At 35.4% G+C, this 22,669-nt stretch overlaps 1 protein-coding gene across 1 annotated transcript; it reads right to left on the reverse strand.

The window, feature by feature from the left end:
* Window positions 1-20,895: 20,895 nt before the first annotated feature.
* LOC105785724 (myb-related protein 308) lies at window positions 20,896-22,455 on the reverse strand. The gene is made up of 3 exons (XM_012611855.2): window positions 22,228-22,455; window positions 21,975-22,104; window positions 20,896-21,677 (listed from the first exon to the last, which is right to left on the reverse strand). Exons 1-3 carry the CDS (start codon window positions 22,358-22,360, stop codon window positions 21,179-21,181), a joined length of 762 nt encoding a protein of 253 aa, XP_012467309.1. The 5' UTR covers window positions 22,361-22,455; the 3' UTR covers window positions 20,896-21,178.
* Window positions 22,456-22,669: the final 214 nt, after the last annotated feature.

Genomic DNA, 22,669 nt, shown 5'->3' on the forward strand with positions numbered 1-22,669 from the left:
GAATTGGTGTCTCGATCCACTCCACTGTAACATCGAGGAGATAGGATTAATATGTTTAGTCTGTCCCACAGCAATTTCAAGGGGATAAGACTTGCTTTCTTGAGTTTACTCCACTGCAACTTCAGGGAGATTAAGACCCGATGTGATCTACTCTACTGCAACTTCAGAGAGATAAGATCTGTGGTTATAATCCGCTTCACTGCAACTTCAGGGAGATAGAATTGTCGGCTTTAATCTGTTCCGCTGCAACTTCAGGGAGATAAGATTTGCTTTGCTTAGTTTGCTCCACTACAACTTCAGGGAGATAAGACTAGATACGATCTACTCTCTGCATCTTCAGAGAGATAAGATCTGAGGTTTTAATCCACTCCACTGTAACTTCAGGGAGATAGGATTATCAGCTTTAATTTGCTCCACCGTAACTTCAGGGAGATAAGATTTGCCATCTTCAGTCTGCCTCACTGTAACTTCAAGAGGATAAGACTTGCTTTGCTTAGTCTGCTCCACTGCAACTTCAGGGAGATAAAACTAGATGCGATCTACTCTCTGCATCTTCAAAGAGATAAGATCTGAGGTTTTAATCCACTCCACTGTCGGCTTTAATCTGCTCCACCGCAACTTCAGGGAGATAAGATTTGCCATCTTTAGCCTGCCTCACTGCAACTTCAGGAGGATAAGACTTGCTTTGCTTAGTCTGCTCCACTGCAACTTCAGGGAGATAATACTAGATGCGATCTGTTATCTTCACTTATCTGCTCTTTGGGGAACATGCCCTGTATAGTGAACCTAATTATGCCTAATGAGTAGGATGACATAAAAATACATCAAGTGCTCCTAATTAGACATGTGTGAATGACATTTGAATGAATGTAGAATGTTATTTTTCAAGAATTATCATTTTTGAAGTTTATTAAGGTTTTGTTGTTGACGCCTTTTGCTTGGCTGATATTTCCAAAAAGAACGCTTTATCAAATTGCCCCCCATTGTGCACCTCAAAGCTCAACTCTCTAGGACGCAGAATTCGTACTATATTCCTTCCCCCGTGACTTTAAGAGTAGGAAAATTTTGACTCTTCTCAATCTTCTCCTATTGTAATTCAAGGATACAAATTATGAAATTTGTTCACACCACTCTCAGGGTGTCCTGCCAAATATTCATGCCCAAATGAGGAACTTCCTTTCTATAGGGGATTTCTTCCATCCCCATCAGGACTTCTTGCTGTCTCATTCGATATTTAGACAACCAAATCTGAAAAAGCAGTCTTAATTTGGACTTCTCCTTCTTAGGCTTTTTAATCTTTGAATTGGGGTGTTCTTAAACAATAGCTCTGTTTCAGGTTACTAAATTATTTAGAATTTCCCAAAGTAATATACAAAACTTCTTTTGTGAAAGATTATTAGTCCATCAATCATTATTCTAATGCGACATGCTTGCACAAGAATCAAAAATACTGAGTAAAAGATGAATTAATTCAAGAATTTATTGATAGTAAGTGTCTTGAAAAGAAAAATATTCAAGAACAGGAAAGAATGAAGTTTTTTACAAGAACCAACAAACTTGGTACAAATATTATGAAGACTAGGTGCTTTGGATATCGCCGCTTGAACTTCTCCATGCAAGCCAAGAACCATTCTGAATTTAACATGCGTTTAGGGAATCTATAGTACTTTATTAATGCCCCCAAGACGTCGTACATCCTTTTATTGTTGACTTTAGCACGACCACCATATGCCCCAATCTAACAATGTTTGAGCCGCCTTTTCGGGTTTTCAACTCAAACTCCCTTTGGTCTCAAGGTGCCCTTTTCAGGTTTTCACTTTGGCCTCTCCCTTTCTTTTTTTTGGAAATCAGAGCGCCCTTTGACGGTTTTCACTTTGATTCCTCCCTTTCTTCAAGTGAAATATTTCTTAACCGAGTCTGAATTTACAAGATACGGAAGATTTTTGCCATCCATTTCATTCAAAATCAAAGCGCCTCTGGAAAAAGCTTTTTTCACAACATAAGGTCCTTCCCAGTTTGGAATCCATTTCCCTCTGAAATCCTTTTGTAAAGGGAGGATCTTTTTCAGAACCAAATCCCCTTCATGAAATTCTCTGGGACGAACCTTCTTATTGTAAGCTTGCATCATTCGCTTCTAATACATTTGGCCATGACGAATGGCTTTTAATGTTTTCTCTTCAATCAGGTTCAGTTGATCATATCGAGATTGGATCCATTCAGCTTCATCCAGTTTTAACTCAGCCAATACCCGGAGGGAAGGGATTTCAACCTCAATGGGTAACACTGCCTCCATTCCATAAACCAACGAAAAATGTGTTGCCCCAGTAGAAGTCCTGATAGATGTTCGGTATGCAAGAAGAGTGAAAGGTAACTTCTCATGCCAATCTTTGTAAGTTTCAGCCATTTTCACCACGATTTTCTTGATATTTTTATTCGCCGTCTCCACTGCACCATTCATTTTCGGGTGGTACGGTGATGAATTATGGTGTCTAATGTTGAACTGATCGCAGACTTCTGCTATTGTGCTATTATTCAGATTCAACACATTGTCAGATATGATCCTTTCAGGCATTCCATATCGACATATGATCTCATTCTTCAAAAAATTACTGACTACTGACTTTGTGACATTAGCATATGAGGCTGCTTCTACCCACTTAGTGAAATAGTCAATAACCAAAAAAATGAAACGATGTCCATTAGAAGCCTTCGGTGATATTGGTCCAATGACGTCCATACCCCACATGGAAAAAGGCCATGGAGAAGTCTTGACATGAAGAGGAGAAGGAGGCGCGTGCATTTTATCCCCATAAATTTGGCATTTATGGCATTTCTTGGCATGATTGTTGCAATCTCCCTCCATAGTGGACCAGTAATACCCGAATCTCATAATCTGTCTAGCCATGGTGAATCCATTAACGTGTGTTCCACAAACACCCTCATGGACTTCTTTTAAAATTTCCTTAGCCTCTACAGCGTCCACGCATCTCAACAGTACTCGATCCTTTCCCCTTTTGTATAGGATCTCCCCATCTAAGACATAGTCAATGGCTAGCCTCCTCAATGTCCTCTTATCATTCTCCGTTGCCTGATCAGGATATTCACGATTCTTCACATATTGCAATATATCTTGGTACTAGGGATGGTTATCATTCTCTGCCTCCTCAATGCTGTAACAGTGGGCTGGGATCTCATAAATACTAATTTGAATAGGCTTTATGTCATCTAATTGATTCACTTTAATCATGGAAGCTAAAGTAGCAAGAGCATCCGCCATTTGATTTTCTTCTCGTGGGAGATAACAGAAGGTAATGTTGTCAAACTCCTCGATCAATCCCAAAACCAAACTCTAGTAACGGATCAATTTAGGATCTCTCGTCTCCCATTCCCCTCTTAGCTGGTATATTACCAATGCTGAGTCTCCGTACACCTCTAATGTCTTAATTTTTCGCTCTATGGCTGCTCGTAGACCCATGATGCAAGCTTCATAATCATCCATGTTATTAGTGCAATCAAAGTCTAATTTACTGGTGAAAGGATAATAATCTCCATTCGGAAACACCAGGATTGCCCCAATCCCTTTGCCTAATGCATTCGATGCTTCGTCAAAGTTTAATCTCCAGGAGTGATTCTCTTGGGGATCCTCTTCAGCATTTGCCACATACATCAAATCCTCATTTGGGAAATCAAAGTTTAGAGGCTCATAATCTTCCAGAGCCCTGCTAGCCAAGAAATCTGCTATCGTACTTCCCTTGATGGCCTTCTAACTTACGTATACGATATCAAACTCAGAGAGCAAGATTTACCATCTAGCCATTCTTCCATTCAATGCTGTTGACTCCATCATATAGTTCAAAGGGTCTAATTTTGAAATTAGCCAAGTCGTATGATAGAGTAAGCATTGCCTCAACCTCTTGGTTGTCCAAATCAAGGCGCAACACAATTTTTCAATAGGCGAATATCTCATCTCACAATCAGTGAATTTCTTGTTGAGATAGTAAATCGCCTTTTCCTTTTTTTCCAGTCGTATCATGTTGACCCAGCACGCATCCCATGGAGTTGTTGAACACCGTTAAATACAAAATCAAGGGTCTATCTGGGCTGGGTGGTGACAGAATTGGGGTATTGGATAAGTATTGCTTTATCTTTTCAAAGGCTTTCTGACATTCTTCATTCCAGACATCAGGATTATGTTTCTTCAAAAGGCGAAATATGGGATCACATTTGTCAACTGTGAAATGAACCGAGCAATGTAATTCAATCTTCCTAAGAAACCTCGAACTTCTTTCTGGGTACGTGGTGGCGATAGATCTCGTATTACTTTGACTTTGTCTGAATCAATCTCGATTCCTTTTTCACTGACTACAAATCCCAACAATCTTCCTGACCTGGCTCCGAAAGTGCACTTTGTCGGATTAAGCTTGAGCTGAAACTTCCTTAATCTTAAGAACAATCTTTTCAGGACCTGCACATGTTCCTCCTCTGTTTTGGATTTGGCAATCATATCATCAACATACACCTCGATTTCTTTGTGCATCATGTCATGGAACAAGGCTACCATGGCTCTCTGATATGTTGCTCCCGCGTTCTTTAATCCAAATGGCATTACCTTATAGCAAAACGTTCCCCATAAAGTAATGAACGTAGTCTTTACCATATCTTCTGGATGCATCTTTATCTGATTATATCCTGAGAACCCATCCATAAAAGAAAACAACGAAAATCCCGCCGTATTATCCACCAGAGTATCAACATGTGGCAATGGGAAGTTGTCCTTTGGGCTTGCTTTGTTCAAATCCCTATAATCGACGCACATCCGTACTTTTCCATCTTTCTTAGGAACTGGGACGATATTAGCTACCCACTCAAAATATTTGACCTCCTGTAAAAAACCAGCATCAAATTGTTTCTTAACCTCCTCCTTTATCTTGAGCACAATATCAGGCCTCATTCTTCTGAGCTTCTGTTGAACTGGTTTACAATCCTCTTTTATGGGTAAGCGATGCACTACAATGTCAGCACTTAATCCAGGCATATCCTGGTATGACCATGCGAAGACATCTTTGAATTCATGGAGTAATTCAATGAGGTCTCGTCTTGTCTTTGCGAGAATTTCAGTTCGAATTTTCACCTCCTTCCCTTCTTCCAGACTCACAACTTCTACTGACTCTTTGTGAGGTAGGATTTGCTTTTCCTCTTGTTCCACCATCCTCAACAAGTCCAAAGATAAATCACCCTCTTCATCACCCTCAAAGTCGTACGATTCCTCTAGACACACGTTTCGTTCAAAAGGGCACTCTGAGCTCGTAGCAGTGTCATTCATGTCATTGATACACAGAGACCTATTATGGTTACAAAAGAATGTATGAATTTATGTACAATTATTTATGTAATGAAAGAATATATTTAGGCGTATGAAAGAATGAAAGAATATTTACTCGAAACAATTGCAAAGATGTATTTTATTAAAATAATGATTTTTAAACATAAGCCTATTTCACAAAAGAATTCTTGTCATTTCTAGGCTAAAACAACAAGTTTGTTTTGAATATTACTCTGAGATAGTTCTAAAGACTTTAGGTATTTCTTCCGCAGTCCAATTGTCTAGAACACTCCTAGGCTCATAAGGACGAATGTCCAGCCAACTTCTCTCTTCATTCCCAAGCTCATGAATGGCATTAATGTGCATATCTCCCAACATCCTCTTAACCGATTTCTTTCTCTCCTGATGAATAATTCCTCCAGATACGAAAGTTTTGGATATGTGGGGAATTATCATTGGCTCCCACTTAACTTCTTCCCCATTTAAACGCGCCCTTCTTCTTTCCTGCCTGTCCTCTATCTCCTTCCTTCTCTGTCCTCTATCTAGCTTGTATCCTAAGCCAAAATTATCCTGCTTTTCTTTCAACACCGGAACCTCAGTTTTCCCTTGAAGATATCTCCCTAGCCCTCTTCCGGGTAAAGCTCCTTTTCCCATCAACAACTGTAAACCCATCTCTGTAGTTTTGGATAATTTTGGCACTAAAATTCTGCTCCCTTCAGGAACAAATGCCGCATTTACAAGCTCCAAAGATCGAAATGAGCACTCTATCGACTCGTCATTGGTTTCTACATATGGCGTTTCAATGGATACAACTGCTATTATATCCTCTTCGGCTTTTATTGTCACTAGCCGACCATCTGACACTAACTTCAACATCTGATGTAATGATGACGGTACTGCCCCTGCCGAATGTATCCATGGTCTTTCTAATAAACAATTGTAGGAAGGTTTGATGTCCATCACAATAAAATCTACCTCATAGACTATTGGGCCGATCAGTAGGGGTATCTCAATTCTTCTCATGACCTTCCTTTCTGTACCGTCAAACGCCTTCACTACATTTTGATAGGTTTTCATATTCGATCTGTCTATGGGTAGCCTGTTAAGTGTGAATAATGGCAGTACGTTCAAAGCTGATCCATTGTCAATTAATACTCCTAGCAAAATATGCCCCTTGTATCGTGCAGTAATAAGCAAAGCTTTGGTAGATCCCATGCCCCCAGGAGGTATCTCATCATCATTAAAAAATATGAAATTACCAGCACTAATATTATTGACCAACCGATCTAGCTTGTTGACAGAAATATCTTTGGACACATAAGTCTCATTTAACATCTTCATCAACGCATTTCGATGTACTTCGGAATCCAAGAGTAAGGACAGTACAAATATGCGGGCTGGTTGTTGATGCAACTGCTCGACAACATTATACTCACTATGCTTTAAAAATTTGAGGAATTCCACAGCTTCCTCCTCCTTCACTAACTCAGCTATTTTCCCTTTTTGCTCCTCTATTATGGCCTCTTTCATAGATTCTGGATTGGCCCTCACACACTGGCTCTTTGAAATCCCTTTTCCTAGGACAGTTGTATTGCACTCGTAGCTCCATGGAACCCTCTTGCTGTCTTGGTAAGGAAAGGTTGCTGGTTTCTTTATTATGATCCTTGGCATTGCTGGAGTTCTCACCTCATCCTTCTTGGGTCACGAGATAATGACCACAGGCTATACTACTCTTGGAACCTTCGAAGCCTCTGATGTGCAAATGCTTCCCTCCTCCTTAACTTCTTCATAAAATTTCATCTCCTTGTTATCCATCAGGTTTTGAACAAAGGCTCTGAATTCTGCGCATTCTTGGATTTTATGTCCCTCCTCGTGATGGAACTCACAGTAATTTTCCACTCTTTCGAAGCGTTTCTCTGAACTCGGGATGATCAATCCCCTTTTCACCATATTTTTCCAGACCCACCTCAAAGGAATTTTCACCTCTGATATGTCTTCCTTGATCTTTCTACCCATGCTCCCACCTATCATGTTCACTCTGTTATGATCACGTAACGGATTTTCTGTATTGGGTGAATCATCTAATTTTACCACGCCCAAGCTTATAAGTCTTTCCACCACCTCTTTGAACGCCGTACAATGTTCTATAGAATGCCCCTCAATTCCCGCGTGATAGTCGCACCGTGCATTTGCATCGTACCACTTGGGGTATGGAGGCTGTAGTGGTTTCAAGTGGAAAGGGGTAACCACGTGTGCATTGGATAGATTCTGATATAGCTCCCTATACGTCATTGGAATTGGCGTAAATTGAATTTTCTCTGTATTTTATCTTGTATCAGATCTCTGCTTTGACGATCCTTGCTGGTTAACAGCCATTTTTCTCGGCTGATTCACTGTAACTATCTTTGAATATGAACTCGTGTTGTTAACCTCGTTCTCTTTCTTCTTCGAGGCCGCCATTCTGTTACTTTCTCTAGCATCTATTTTCCCACTTCTGATAGCATTTTCTATCATCTCACCATTCATAACTATGTCGGAAAAACTCTTAGTAGCACTCCCTAACATATGTGTAATAAATGGTGCCTTCAATGTGTTGACAAAAAGCATCGTCATCTTTCTTTCTAGAAGAGTCGGCTGAACTTGTACGGAAACCTCCCTCCATCTCTGCGCATATTGCCTAAAGCTTTCACCTGGTTTCTTTTCCATATTCTACAGAGTGATCCTATCAGGTACCATGTCAGTCACATGGCTGTACTGCTTTATGAACACCTGTGCCAAATCTCTCCATGAATTAATCTGGGTAAGGTTCAATCGATTGTACCACTTGGATGCTACCCCTGTGAGGCTATCTTGGAAGCAATGAATCAAGAGTAGGTCATTATTGACGTAATCGGTCATTCGCCTGCAGAACATGGTAATATGAGCTTCGGGGCTACTGGTTCCATTATATTTCTCAAACTCTGGCATTTTGAATTTGTAAGGGAGTACTAAATCCGGAACCAGACTCAATTCTTTAGCATCCATTCCATAGTAGCCTTCTGCACTTTCCATCACTCTAAATTTCTCTTCCAGCCATTTGTACTTTTCCTCTAGCTGTTTTGGCAATTCATCATTCATTTTTTCCTTTCCAGCCGTCTCATCAAAATCAGGAATAGCAGGATTAGCAAAGTTGGCTCCGGGGTTAGAGCCTGATCCCGCCTGGAAATTTATTTGCGTTGTAGCGTCGCCCAGAGGATTAATGGTAACAGAGGACCTACGCGGGTATATCTCAACTTGTTGGGGTGTAAAGTCCGGAGGATAGACAAGTCCCTCATTGTCTCATTCTTCAATATTAAGCACAGAACCTTTTCCTTTATCAGTTCCTTTGTTGAACCATTGAGTTAACTGAGCCATCATACTCCCTTGAGACTCCATCATTTTGTCTATCATCTTTTGCTGCTCATTCATTTGCTTTTGAAGTAGCTCCTGCATTTCCTTTTAGGTTTGTTCTAATCTTTCCATTCTTTGATCCATATCATTGGTTTTTGATTGGGTACCGTAGTGGTGCTTGGTAGGTTGGTTGGTTTCCAGATTAGCTGATGAGTGATTTAAATTAATTAGAATCCCTTAATGTATTTATTAATACATATGAATGCAATGTATGAAATGAATGCAGAAAAGGCGTCAATTTTGATTCAATTCCATATAAGAAAACTTTACTAGAAATTAAATTCCTTTACATAAAGTGAATTACAAATAGGACTTTGCCCTAGTACCCAGAACTCTAATCTTTCTAAGTAACAAAGCTAATTCTTGCCCCCGATCCGATTCTAATTCATACTTCACACTCGCCAGGTCACTGTCTCGCTAAAGTCTCAGATATGGTCAGCTACTTCTCGAATCTGGACCACAGCTTCCTCAATAAGATGATCTCTATTTCTAACTTGACTTTGAAAATGGTGAAGCTGTTCATTACTATGACTCTCGTTTGCTTTCAAATGCTTGATCTGGATCTCACAATTTTGCAGCTCCGTCTCTAACTCTTCAATTCTTTTCTTCATTTCTTCAATCTTGCTCAAGCTAGCTTTCAACTCTTTTGCCAAATTTCGATTTCGATATTGACGAAGACATCCTTCCAACACAACCACCCTATCTTTTAGTTCGCCTTTTCCCCTTTGGCTTTCTGACAAACTCTTTTCTAAGACTTCATTTCGTCTCTGCATCTCCTTACATTTCTGTTCCCATCTATCGGCTTTGTCTTTTTCTTCTTGGATTTCTGCTCCCCATTGTTCTGAAGTCTTTCCCAGCCCAGCAGTTCTCATTGACAAACGCATTTTTTTATAATCCATCTTCAGACTACCCAGCTCTTCCTCAGCCTTGTTTTTCTCATTCTTTAACTTCTCATTTTCAAGTTTCTAAACGTCTATATCCAATCTTAAGTTCGTCTTTTCCGCCTCCATTTGCTCTATCTTTCTCTCCAAATCCGCATTTCTCCTCTCAAAATCTTGCCTTATGATTTCCAACTCAGAAGGAATGACTCGTAAATGCTCTTCTATTGGCTGGCTTTCTTCCTGATTTAACTTAGGTGTATTGTCATTAATCCTTCTAGCCCACCATTGATGATACTCAGGAGTTGTCATTGGTCCCACAGCTAGCCTCTTCATTCGGCGAGTTTGTTTTCACGCACTAGCCATCTCTTGAATCTTCTTTCTATAACCATTATCCTTGTACGAAAATTCACAATCAGCTATCCCTTGGGTCGCAGGTATAAATTACCTTGATCAATATTGCCTTAGCACCAATAATGGGGCGTATCCAGTAGCTCCCCAAACCTCTAGCAAAGGAACCCAATCAAAACTACCACACCTATACAGGATCTCATCTGGAAGTAACCAAGGAGCTCTCCACTCAATGTCCTCCTCTCGAAGATTTTGAAAAATTGCTATTCACTTCTCCTTCGAAATGTCGTCTCTCCTGGGCGTAACAACTATCTCCTTTAGTGGTGAATAAATTTCAGAGAAAACCCGATACGAAACTTTATCCACCTTCCAAAAGTGACTGTGAAACCATGCAAGTAGAAGCTGTGCACATCCAATAAATCTACCTTCGCCCATCTTCCGGCATGCACTCAATGACCTAAAAGTCTCTGCCAAAATTGCTGGAATTGGTGTAACTTTCTTATCGAGCCGGTCGAATAAATCAGTGACTGTTTCATCCACATACCCCAAGGCTTTAGGGAAGACAACCAAGCCGTATATACTTAAAGCAAAAACATCTAACCTTTTCCTTACATCTGGGTGTGTGAGAATTGCATCTTTCAAGCCTCTCCAAGGAACGCACTTACTATCACCCTTTTGCTTAATTCGTGCGACAACCCACTGCTCACTCATTCATGTTACACTCATCAGCTTCTTGGAAAAGGTTGGCACATTTACCGCTCTCGAATAAACCCTATCCACTTGAAACTTTGAGCAACGGAGTAAAGCCATATACTCCTCTATCGTAGGAACTAAATCGACCTTCCCAAACGTAAAGCAACTATAAGCAGGATTCCAGAATTGGGTGAGGGCTTGAAACAAGTGCTTGTCTACCTTCACATCAAGCAAATAAGGCAGATCCCCATAATTATCATAAAAGAGCTGTCTAACCTCATCACTCCACTGACCCAGATTTCCTTCAATTATTACAAATTGTTTTGAGTTACACTGATATGCGTAAAGTCCCATAACTCCATACATGCCCATCAGCCAAACTATCACCCTTTTCTTGCTGCGTTGTTTCAGACCAAATTCGAACAGCCGCATTGTCCTCCACTTTATCAAGAAACCTGCTTTCCATGATAAGCCTTCTATCTAGCAACTGAATTTGGATTGACGCCTTTTATGATGAAATGAAATGTCATGTCATGCAAATAAAACACCAAAAGTCAGTATAACATAGAAACACAAGATATAATCAAGAAATAGTAAAGATCCCTAATTGGATATCTATTAGGGTTTAGTATGACTCTACCTAGGGTGGATTCCTAAGGTTCATTATATGAAGTTTGGCTTCTAGAGTAAAGGTACCCGAACCAGCAAATTCCTCAATCCTCACCCATTATAGGCTCATATGGACCAAGTTCAGTACAGGGGAATACATTTTCCTATGGCTGCACGGAGATGAAAATCTCACGAAGACATAGGTACGGATGTATCCCGAAAGCAATCCACTACCCTACACGGAGGTAAAAACCTCACGAAGGCATAGCTTCTCACTCCCACTTAAAAGGGTAAAAACGTTCAACTCATGAAATGTATAATGCAAACAATATTTAAACAAGAAGATAATGAATGCAAAAGGATGTCATGAGTTTTTTTTAAACAATATTTTCTCGACCATAAGACAAAAATTAATCAACTTTGTGGCTCGACTCTCTTATTTTTTTAAAAAAAAAGTCCCCAGCGGAGTCGCCAAGCTGTCGAAACCATTTTTTTGAAAACAAAAAATTTAAGTGTCGACTTAAAAAAAAATGAAAATTGGGAGTCGCCACCAATCTTTTATTAGGGTGTGATTGGATCACCTAAAAACAACATTTATCTACAAGTTTAGAAAACGAATTCGGGAGTCAGTTACGTACGAGGAAGGATTAGCACCCTCGTAATGCCCAAAAATTGGTACCTAGTTAATTAATTAATGTCTTAAGGTCGAGAATTTGGAAAAACTTAATCCTTAGCAAAACTTAAAAGGCTACGTATTAAGACCCTTATTATTTCAGAGAAAGAAGATACCACACCCAATGCATTAGGGCACAGCATTCTAATTTTCCCCCCAAAATGAATTGGGCCAAAATACTTGTACAATAAAACTTTAAAAGAATATCCACTTATCCAAGATTTAAGAAATCACACCCAATACGTTAGGGCACGATCCTCTAGAATCCCAAACTCGGAATATTTCATTTACTTTAAAAGAACATCCACTTATCCAAGATTTAAGAAATCACACCCAATACGTTAGGGCACAATTCCTTTAAAATCCCAAACTCGGAATATTTCCTTTATAATTTTTAAAAAATCTTCATTTCGAGAAATCAATGCGTCACATCCAATACGTTAGGACACAACGTGTTGAATTCCGAATAATGAGTTTTTAGTTGGTTTAAAGAGTAATCCTCGATTGTTAGATTTTCAAAAAATCGAACCCAATACGTTAGGGCTCAATTTCCTTGAGCAATCCTAAATCTGAGTATTATCTCAATTTTAAAATTATATTTTAAATTTGAGTTTTTTAAAAAATAAAAATAAAATGATGTAACATTATTTTATATGCTAAATGTCATAATAACAATGATAACAAGTACAATAATAGCATGGAAATAATACAAACAAATGAATATAAATAATGACATGCAAAAGATATAAAATAAATGAGCGTAAAATATGCAAACATAAATTAATAAGCGAATAATTAAAATAAATAACAAAAATACATACAAGTACACATAAAATACATAGGTTTGAAATAAATAACATCAAAGATAATTAAATAAATAAAACAAGTATATATATAAATACGCGAAAAAATACTAATTTAAAAGGGCATAACTACATGTTTTTTTTAAAAAACATATATACAATATAATAATAATTACATATAAGAATTATAAGATAAGATAAAAACAATTGCATTATCAAAAAAAAAAGAAAAAAAATATTGATTTTTGAAGAAAATATGAAAAAAGGACTAAATTGGATTACAAATAAAAAAATATGGGGTAATTTCACAAATAAATAAAGTCCGGAGGACTAAATTGAATACGCGAATTACATAGAGGGACTGGAAGAGAAATTTTCCCTTCTCCTCTAAAACGGTGTCGTTCAAGAAGGGTTAAATTGAAATTAAAATAAATTAAAGGGGGAATTTTAAAAAAAAATAAAAACCTAATTATAAAGATATTTAAAGGCGGAGGGGCTAAAAGCGCAATTTGCCCCTCCGCATAAAAACACGCTGATCTCGGGTCCGGTCGTCGACGCTACGATCCTCCCCTCAAAACGGCCCGTTTTTCAATTGGCTATTTAAGCCAAAATTAAAAGCAAATTTCATTTCAAAACCCATTTTAAAAAAAAAAACCAAATCTTTCAAAAAAAAATCTCTCAGCCCTTCAGTCCTCCGACCATCAGTCGGTCATCGGACGATCACCGGCCACCGCGCCGGCCGCCGTTCTCCAGCGCCGGCACCACCATCTGTTGTGGTTGGAAAAGGGGAAAAAAATCCTCCTTTTAGCCTTCTCGACCCCCTTTGCCCAAATCTGGGCTTAAAACTTTCAAAATAAAGGCAGAGACGCCTCAAAAACTCGAGAAACCTTTCGGTTTCTGACCGTCTTTCCTCGGAGACAGTTACCTCGGAGGCACATGACGGTTTAGGCTCCGAACGCAGGTTGTTTCCTTCCTTCCCTTATCTATTTTATTCATACGTAAATAAAAAATACATGTAACAGTAGAAAAATAAATAGAAATTGCAAGTATCAACCTTTGCTTCAATCTTTGCTTTTGATATTGCGTAAGTAGTAGTTTGCATTTTTTTATTTCGAAAATCCCGGCCCCTTTCACAGTATTGTCTATGGCTTTATATAGCCGAATGAAAATACAACAATAGAAACAAGAAATTTGCTTGATTTGATCTTGATTCGATTTGATTTTTCTTTCCTTTCTTTTGTTTGCAGGTGAAGATTCGGCTACGGCACAAACGAGCTTGGTGGTTGCGGCGCAGATGACCTAGAAACCCTAGGGTTTCTAATTTTTTCGGGCCATTGTATTTGAGCCTGTTTTATTTTAGTTTGGGCCATGTATTTTGGGCCACCTTATCTGGTTTTGGACTTGTAAAAAAAAACTGGACTTTTATTTATTAAGGGCCGGGCGAAATTTAGGCATTACAATATATATATTAATTTTCAAATAATGATGTTGCACAATCTTAAAGTGTTACATCATTAGACTTTTATATTTTTCATGTTCAAAGATTAAAATGAATTTAGTTACTAAATTCAAGTACAAAACTGAATAAAAAATACAAGTACCAAAGTGGGGACCTAATTGCTAAGTTCAAGGGTCGAAATTACATTATCCCTTATATGAAATATGGAGTTTTGATTTTTTAATTATTTTATTTTATTCATTTATGTTCTCTTAATTATATTTTAAATCAATTTTGTTTAGCCTTTTCATTTAGTTAATTTATTTAATTTTTTAAAGGAATTAGTCATTTATTTTAATTTTTTATTTAAAAGTTTTTAAGTTATTTATTATAAAAATAAATGTACTTATAAATTAGTTAATTGTTTAAAGCATTTAAATAAGCTTATAAAATAAAGAAATTTTAATTTTAATTATCATTAAAAATATAAATATAATTTAACAATATCTCTTTATATTAATGTCCTCAATGGTTATGCTCATTCCCATTTCACTATCACTATGATATTTGCAAAATCAAACATATATCTCACAATTGATTTTAATCTTACAGACAACTAATTTCACCATCATTTTATTTTTTTTATTTTTTTGGAGCTAATCATATTGTTCATCCAACAGAGGCAAATCTAGGGGCTGGCAGGGGCCCTAGTCCCCCTAAAATGCAAAGTACTTTCCATTTTGACCCGTTAAATTTTTTAAAATTTTAAATTAATAAAGGTAAAATTGTACTTTAGCTTCCTAAAAATGATAAAACTTTGATTTAATCATTTAAAAACTACATTTTTATTATAGTAAAAATTACAATTTAATTTCGACCCTAAAACAAATTTTGACTTCGCCCTTGTCATCCAAACGGAACATTATTTGACAAAAATACGAAAATATCAAAATAATTAAATTTAAAAGGAATATTGAAATAGGTATGTAATTTAAATATTTGTAAAATATTTTCGTAAAAATATTTTTCACTCTTTTGAAATTACCTATTATTATGTAACTTGTAAAAATTATGTCAACCACTATCCGGGTGAAAGGAAAAGAATTATGTAAAAATATATTTATATGTTATGAATATCTTATTAAGTGGATGCCTATCATGATCAAGATAAAGTTTTGATGTACTTTAAATTCTAATAGTTATTAGAATTAGATCTCTACTTCTTTTATACTTCTTATGCCTATAAATAGAGACTTTAATGAAGCATTGTAATCATCCCTTTGATTAATAAAGTATATTCTCTATTTCTTTCATATTTTCTTTGTTCTTTATTCTCTACATCTCTCTTTATTTTATAACACGTTATTAGCATGATGATTCTCTAGTTTTTCAAAATCTTTCGAAGTTGTCCCACAAATCAATCTTCAGGATGTTGAAAGATTCAATCTCATAATGGATGCTCGTGATAATAGTTAAGGTGATGACGATGATGTTAAAGATCTTCAGGTATATTTTACTATGTTTTATTTATTATGTCATATTTATTATAATTTGAAAATAATCATGACAACATGAATGGATAGATTCTGATTTAAAATCCACGTATGTTTACGATGTTGATTATGAAATAAAAAATCAATAGAGACATTTAGAAGTCTGTCCTACCAGATTTGTTGCATTCCCCGAAGTGAATGTAAACATAAAGAAAATAAAAGATACACTCGTGGACCACTAAAAGTGGGAACATAGTAATAAATAAGAGAACAATAAGAGTTCTCAAGATAACTCTTCAAAGGGTAAAGATAACTTATGTTATCAATGTGATATGAAATATTATTGGCCACATATGATATTTTGTTTTTGTTAATATTCTTTGAGGAAGGATACGAGAATGTAGTAATGAATTCTATCATTATAAATAGAAAATATTTATCTTATTTGGTACTGAAACAAACAAATAATATTCCAATATTTGATAGTACAAAATTAGTTGAAAGCTCCGTAAGAACTAATATATTAATATCTAAAAACACAAAATTTGCTATTCCCTGAAGCAAATATTGCATATAATTATTTGGAAATTATATTTATTGACTTAGTGGCATTATAGACTTCACATTGGTTTGGACATTTCCAATAGTAAATGTCACAATAGTACTTATATGTGGATACAAATTAAAAAGAAATGATAATAGAATTATCAATTTGTTACAATTTAGTATAATTGAAACACATGTTAAAGTAAATTAGAAGTTTACTAATACAAATGCATTTACTACTTGGCGTGACCAGTTAGACCATTTTGGATCATATATGATGCAAAAATTAATTGATAATTCATATGGACATTCATTAAAGAACCAAAAGATTCTTTAATTTAAAGAATACTCATTTGTTGGTTGTTCTCAATGAAAATTGATTCTTAGAAACTCACTAGTTAAAGTTGAGATTTAATGTCTTACATTTCTGAAATGAATATGGGTCCATTCATCCACCATGTGGATAGTTTTGATATTATATGATTTTGGTAGATGCATCTACAAAATAATCACATGCGTTATCAACTTGCAACCTGTCGTTTGCGAGATTACTTGTTTAAATGATTAATTTTAGATTATGGAATTAAAACAATTCATTTTGCTAATATTGGTGAGTTTACATCCCAAGTTTTCAATGATTATTGCATGTCAATTGGGATAAAAGTTGAACATCCTGTAGCTCATGTTCCACACAAAATGATTTAGCTAAATTGTTTATCAAATGCCTCTAACTAATAGCTAAATCATTACTTATAAGAACAAAAAATTTTATATTTCAGCATGAGATTGTATTGATTTACATGTTGTACGCATCAAGCGAATAAATTATAAATACTCCCCATTACAATTGATTTTTGGTCAAGAGCCAAATATTTCCCATCTTACAATTTTTGGATGTGTGGTATATATTCCAACTGCTCCACCACAACGCACAAAGATAGGTCATAATAAGAGATTGAGAATGTATATTTATATGAGTCTCTTTATAATATTTTTGAGCTATTAATTTGATATTTAGTTATGACATGAGTTGTCAGTTTTCTCAACATTAGGGGGGAGAATAAAAAGTTGGATTAATAAAGTACTTGAAATGAATTATTAATGTCTAAGATCCTCGTACAAAGCAATGTTAACCAAAAGTTCAACAAATAATTCATTTTACAAATCAACTGCCAGATTCATTAAATCTCACATACCAGTTGAAAATTCTCCAATACGAATTGATGTCCTAATAGGGCAAACTGTTAATGCAAAAGAAAGTAATTCATGCATGAAGCGTGGAAAACCAGTCGGTTCCAAAGATAAAAATCCTCGTAAAAAAATGGAGCAAACATTCAAGATGGTCATATAGTGGAGGCGGGGGTTCCTGAAGAGACCCATGACATAACTAATTATAAAACTCAAGAAGAGATTCAAGTACCTAAAAGTGAAAATGGAAATGATGAAAATAAAAAGATCTCAATAAGTTATGTCAATACGAGAAAAAGATGGAACAAAAACAAAATCTATTTGTCAACAACAATTGTGCTTATAATGTTGCTATTGAAATAACAAAATAAAATAAGGATCTTAAGCCTAAATCTACTAAGGAATGTAAAAAATAGAAAAGATCGGCCAAAATGGAAAGATGCAATTTAAGCATAATTGAATTCACTTTCTAAACATGAAGTTTTTGGACCTATAGTCAAACACCTAAAGGTGTACAACTAGTAGGATATAAATGGGTATTTGTGCGAAAACAAAACGAAATTGATGAAGTCGTAAGATATAAAGCTCGACTTGTAGCACAAGGATTTTTGCAAAGGCCCGGCATTGATTATGAAGAGGCATATTCTCCTGTGGTGGATGTAATCATGTCTAGATATATTATTAGTTTGACAGTATGTGAAAAACTTGACATGCATCTAATGGATGTTGTTACATCCTATTTACATGGTACACTTGATAGTGAAATTTATATGAAAATCTCTAAAGGATTTAAAATCCCAGAAGGGTATAAAGTTTTTTGAGAAAATTGCTCAATCAAATTAAAGAAAAGTTTATATAGATTAAAACAATCTAGACGTATGTGGTACAATCGTCTTAGTGAATACTTGTTAAAAGAATGTTACAAAAATGATTTAATTTGTCCATGTGTCTTTATAAAAGTTTTGGATCGATTTTGTGATAATTGTTGTTTATGCTGATGATCTAAATATTATTGGAACTCTGAAGAGCTTCAAAACACAATAAATTGTTTAAAGAAAGAATTTGAAATGAAAGATCTGGGAAAAACAAAGTTTTATATTGGCTTACAAATCAAGCATTTAAAAGATGAAATTCATGTTCATTAATCAACTTATTTGGAAAAGATATTATAAAAGTTTTACATGGATAAAGCAACCAATTAAGTACTCCAATGGTTGTATGATCATTATATGTGAATAAAGATCAATTTTGTCCTTGTGAGAATGATAAAGAGTTTCTTGGTCCTGAAGTACCATATCTAAGTGTCACAGGGGCATTCATGTATCTTGCAAACAACACAATACTTGATATAACTTTCGCAATAAACTTGTTAGAAAGATTTAGTTCTTCTCTAACATGTAAACATTGGAATGAAATTAAGCATATATTTAGATATTTCAAAGGGACTATTGATATGATTTTATTTTATTCAAATGATTCAAAATCCCTATTATTTGGCTATGCTGATGTTGAATACTTATCAAATCCACATAAAGGTTGATCTCAAACAGGATATTTATTTACATGTGGGGGTACTACCATATCATGGCGTTCGACAAAGCAAACATTAACTACTACTTCTTCAAATCATGCAGAAATAATTGCAATGCATAAGGCAAGTTGAGAGTGTGTTTGGCTAAGGTTATTAACCCAACATATCTAGAAGATATGTAATTTGCCTTTATAGGAAAATATGTAAACTATCTTATATGAAGAAAATGCAACATGTATAGCTCAATTGAAGGGTGGTTACATCAAAGGTGATAGAACAAAACATATTTCGCCAAAATTATTCTTCACCCATGATCTTGAGAAAATAGGTGATATAAATGTTCAACAAATTCGTTCTAGTGATAATTTAACATATCTTTTTAATAAGGCATTGCCAACTTCAACATTTGAAAGACTACCACATAAGATTGGAATGCGTCAACTCAAAGGTGTGACGTAATGTTGCCATTAGGGGGAGTCTAAAACAAGTTGTACTATTTTCCTTTAACCAAGGTTTTGTCCCATTGGGTTTTCTTGGTAAAGGTTTTTAATGAGGCAGCTTGTAATAGAAGATTGTGTACTCTTTTTCCTTCATTAGGTTTTTATCCCACAAGGTTTTTCCTAATAAGGTTTTAACGAGGCACATTATCTACCAATGGACATCCAAGGGGGAGTGTTATGAATATCTTATTAAGTGGATGTCCATCATGATCAATATAAAGTTTTGATGTACTTTAAATTCTAATAGTTATTAGAATTAGATCTCTACTTCGTTTATATTTCTTATGCCTATAAATAGAGACTTTAATGAAGCATTATAACCATCCCTTTGATTAATAAAGTACATTCTCTATTGCTTTCATATTTTCTTTGTTCTTTATTCTCTACATCTCTCTTTATTTTATAACAAAATATTTATGTAAAAATATTAATAGTACTAAAAAAAAGAAAGTTATTTTTTGAGAGAGCTATTTGTTTTACAAGGAAACTTTTACTATTTGTTATTTTTATTAAAAATAGCATTCCGAGTATTACATGATAATTAATTTAGGAATACATAAATCAGTACAAAATTAGAGGTTAAGACCAAAAGTAAAAGTAAAGTCCATTCCTTCTCCTTATTTTTTTCTTAGCTTATTTAATCCTTATGATTAATGGTCAATTTATATAACATCTAAATCTATATAGAGAGAGAGGATGAAAAGTAAGAGAACAAAATGGGTGGTTGAAAGAAAGAAAAGGAAATGATCATTTTCACTAGTATATGATATACGATGGTAAAACAATATATGTATTAATTTTTTCTTTAGTATAAGTTGGCGAATAAAGAAGACAAAGGGTATAAATTATTAATAAGTTTGTTAAAATATATTGTATTTTAAGTTCGAATATTGGAGATGAAATTGTTGAGAGAGATAGTCACAACCCTTGAAAGAAATAGTCTGGGACATAAATTTAGTTAAAAAATAACACAATATTTAATTTCTGAATTTGACAATTTTCTCAACTAGATAAAGTTTTGTAATGATGTAACACTTTGAGACAGTGCCACATTATCACATAAAATTTTATTAAAAAAATATTTTTTAGGTGATGATGTAGTGTAATATTTGAGTGTCACATAGTCACATGGATGAAAACTGGAAAAGTTATCAAGTTTGATCTTGAGAAAAGTTGTCAAAGTTTAGGGATTCATATGGACAAATAAAATATTGTCACTAGTTGGTAGATTTTTTTTTTATATACTATTAAGGTATTTTTCAAATTTATTTTATGGTTTATGAAGACTAATTTTTCGAGAGTTTGTGATTGTCCTTCCCAACAATGTGATCTTAAAAGCTTAAACTTGAGTTGTCTCAGTGGGAATGAAATATTATTTATCACTGTAACCAACACTTATTAATTAGATGATAAATTTATTATTCCATATAATACCATGTAAATAATTATAATCATATTCAACTTTAACTAATATACATATATTGGACTTTTTTCAAAATTTATAGAATAAACAAATTCTAAATCCAACTTTTTAGATGGATGAACACTTCCCATGGAATTAAATTCAAAGTTAGGAAGGTGGCATGTGTTAGGACATTATATTAAATAAAATAAAACCTAACCAAAGGAATAAAAAACACATGACAACTTCCTAACTCCATTTTAACTTAGTTATGTAATTATATTTTGAGGTAAAATAAGTGGGCTTGGAGAAGCAAATTGACTAGTGAAAAAGAAGAAGAGTGGGAGTGGGGGAGAAGCGTAGGTCACTTGATATGTTGGAGCATTGTTTGTGGTTTGGTTCCTGAATCTGATGAATATGTTGTTCAAGTTTAGCCGTAGGAGCTGAAACACTGATAGTCAACTCTAGGTTCAGATCAGGCAGCTGATATTGAGTAGTACTGCATGGCAGATTATCATCATCTTCATCTTCCAACAAGCAACTTGCGGCATCGGAAGCTTGATCGTTGTCGCGCCAGGGTTTGTTGTTGGGCGGTGCAATGCATTTATGGGACTTTGGGAGTTTTGAAGCAGATGATATTAATGTTGCACTTGCACTGGTGTTAGTATTGGAATTATGATGTGGGCGGTTGTGGCGGGTCAAGCTATGCTTATTTGGATCGATGCCCATGTTTATGAGCTTCCTTCGTAAATGTGAGTTCCAATAATTCTTCACTTCATTGTCGGTACGTCCAGGCAATCTTCCAGCTATCAACGACCACCTGAATTACATTGTTTTTGGAGATAAATTTTATTAAGAATATATGAGATATCATTTATTAGGATACCCTCAGGCACGTTCTTAATCCAAAATCTATCCTTAATGTAAGACAGTATTTTAATTTAGTCATAGTATTTCTTTTATAAGGCATAAAAGTAAGGCTTTACCTGAGCTATTTTTATTTGTTTAAATTCTAAAAGTCTAAACACAAATTTAGTGATCATTAGTTTTACTCAATATATTGAAGTAATAAAAGATTTATATTCTTAGTTGATACCAATTTCGGGTTTAATCTTACCGATTGCCTAAGAGTGCGTGAAGCTTGATAATAAGGTCGTCTTCATCTTCACCAAAGTTTCCTCTTTTAACGTCAGGCCTTAGATAGTTTATCCATCTCAGCCTACAACTTTTACCACACCGAAGGAGCCCTAAATTATTAAACCAATCCAAAACAACATAAATTATTAGCATACATACATATATATATATATATGATTCATCCTTGATTTGAATTATAGGGTAGCGGATGCAATGAAATGGTAGAAACCAACCAGCAGCCTGAGGAAGAGTGCGCCAGCAACCAGCTTCACCGTTTTTTCGAATGTAATTTAGGAGCTTCTCGTCTTCTTGCATGGACCATGCCCCTTTATTGGTGTCTCGCTTATCGCAACAAGGCTTCCTCATTATCCACCGCTAATTAGGAATCACCGGCTGAGCTGCTCTTTGAAGACAGAAACAAAGCGCAAGGGGGGGAGGGGGGGGAGGACGATGGGGGTATCTATTTAGGGTTTGTTAGGTTGGTTAGTTGCATGCTGTACTTAAAGTGGTAAAGGTAGGGTTGAGTTTGACCGGTGGGTTGAGTGCATGCATGTTTGTTTTCACTGCATGCAAATGGCAAATCAAAGTTTGACAATCTTCTTCCCTTTTAGATTTTTAGCCATTTACAAAGATTATTTTATGTCGTTTCTATATAAAATGTTTGTCCTTCCTTCC

This window comes from Gossypium raimondii, chromosome 1 (assembly GCF_025698545.1).
Source record: "Gossypium raimondii isolate GPD5lz chromosome 1, ASM2569854v1, whole genome shotgun sequence".
Lineage (NCBI taxonomy): Eukaryota > Viridiplantae > Streptophyta > Magnoliopsida > Malvales > Malvaceae > Gossypium > Gossypium raimondii.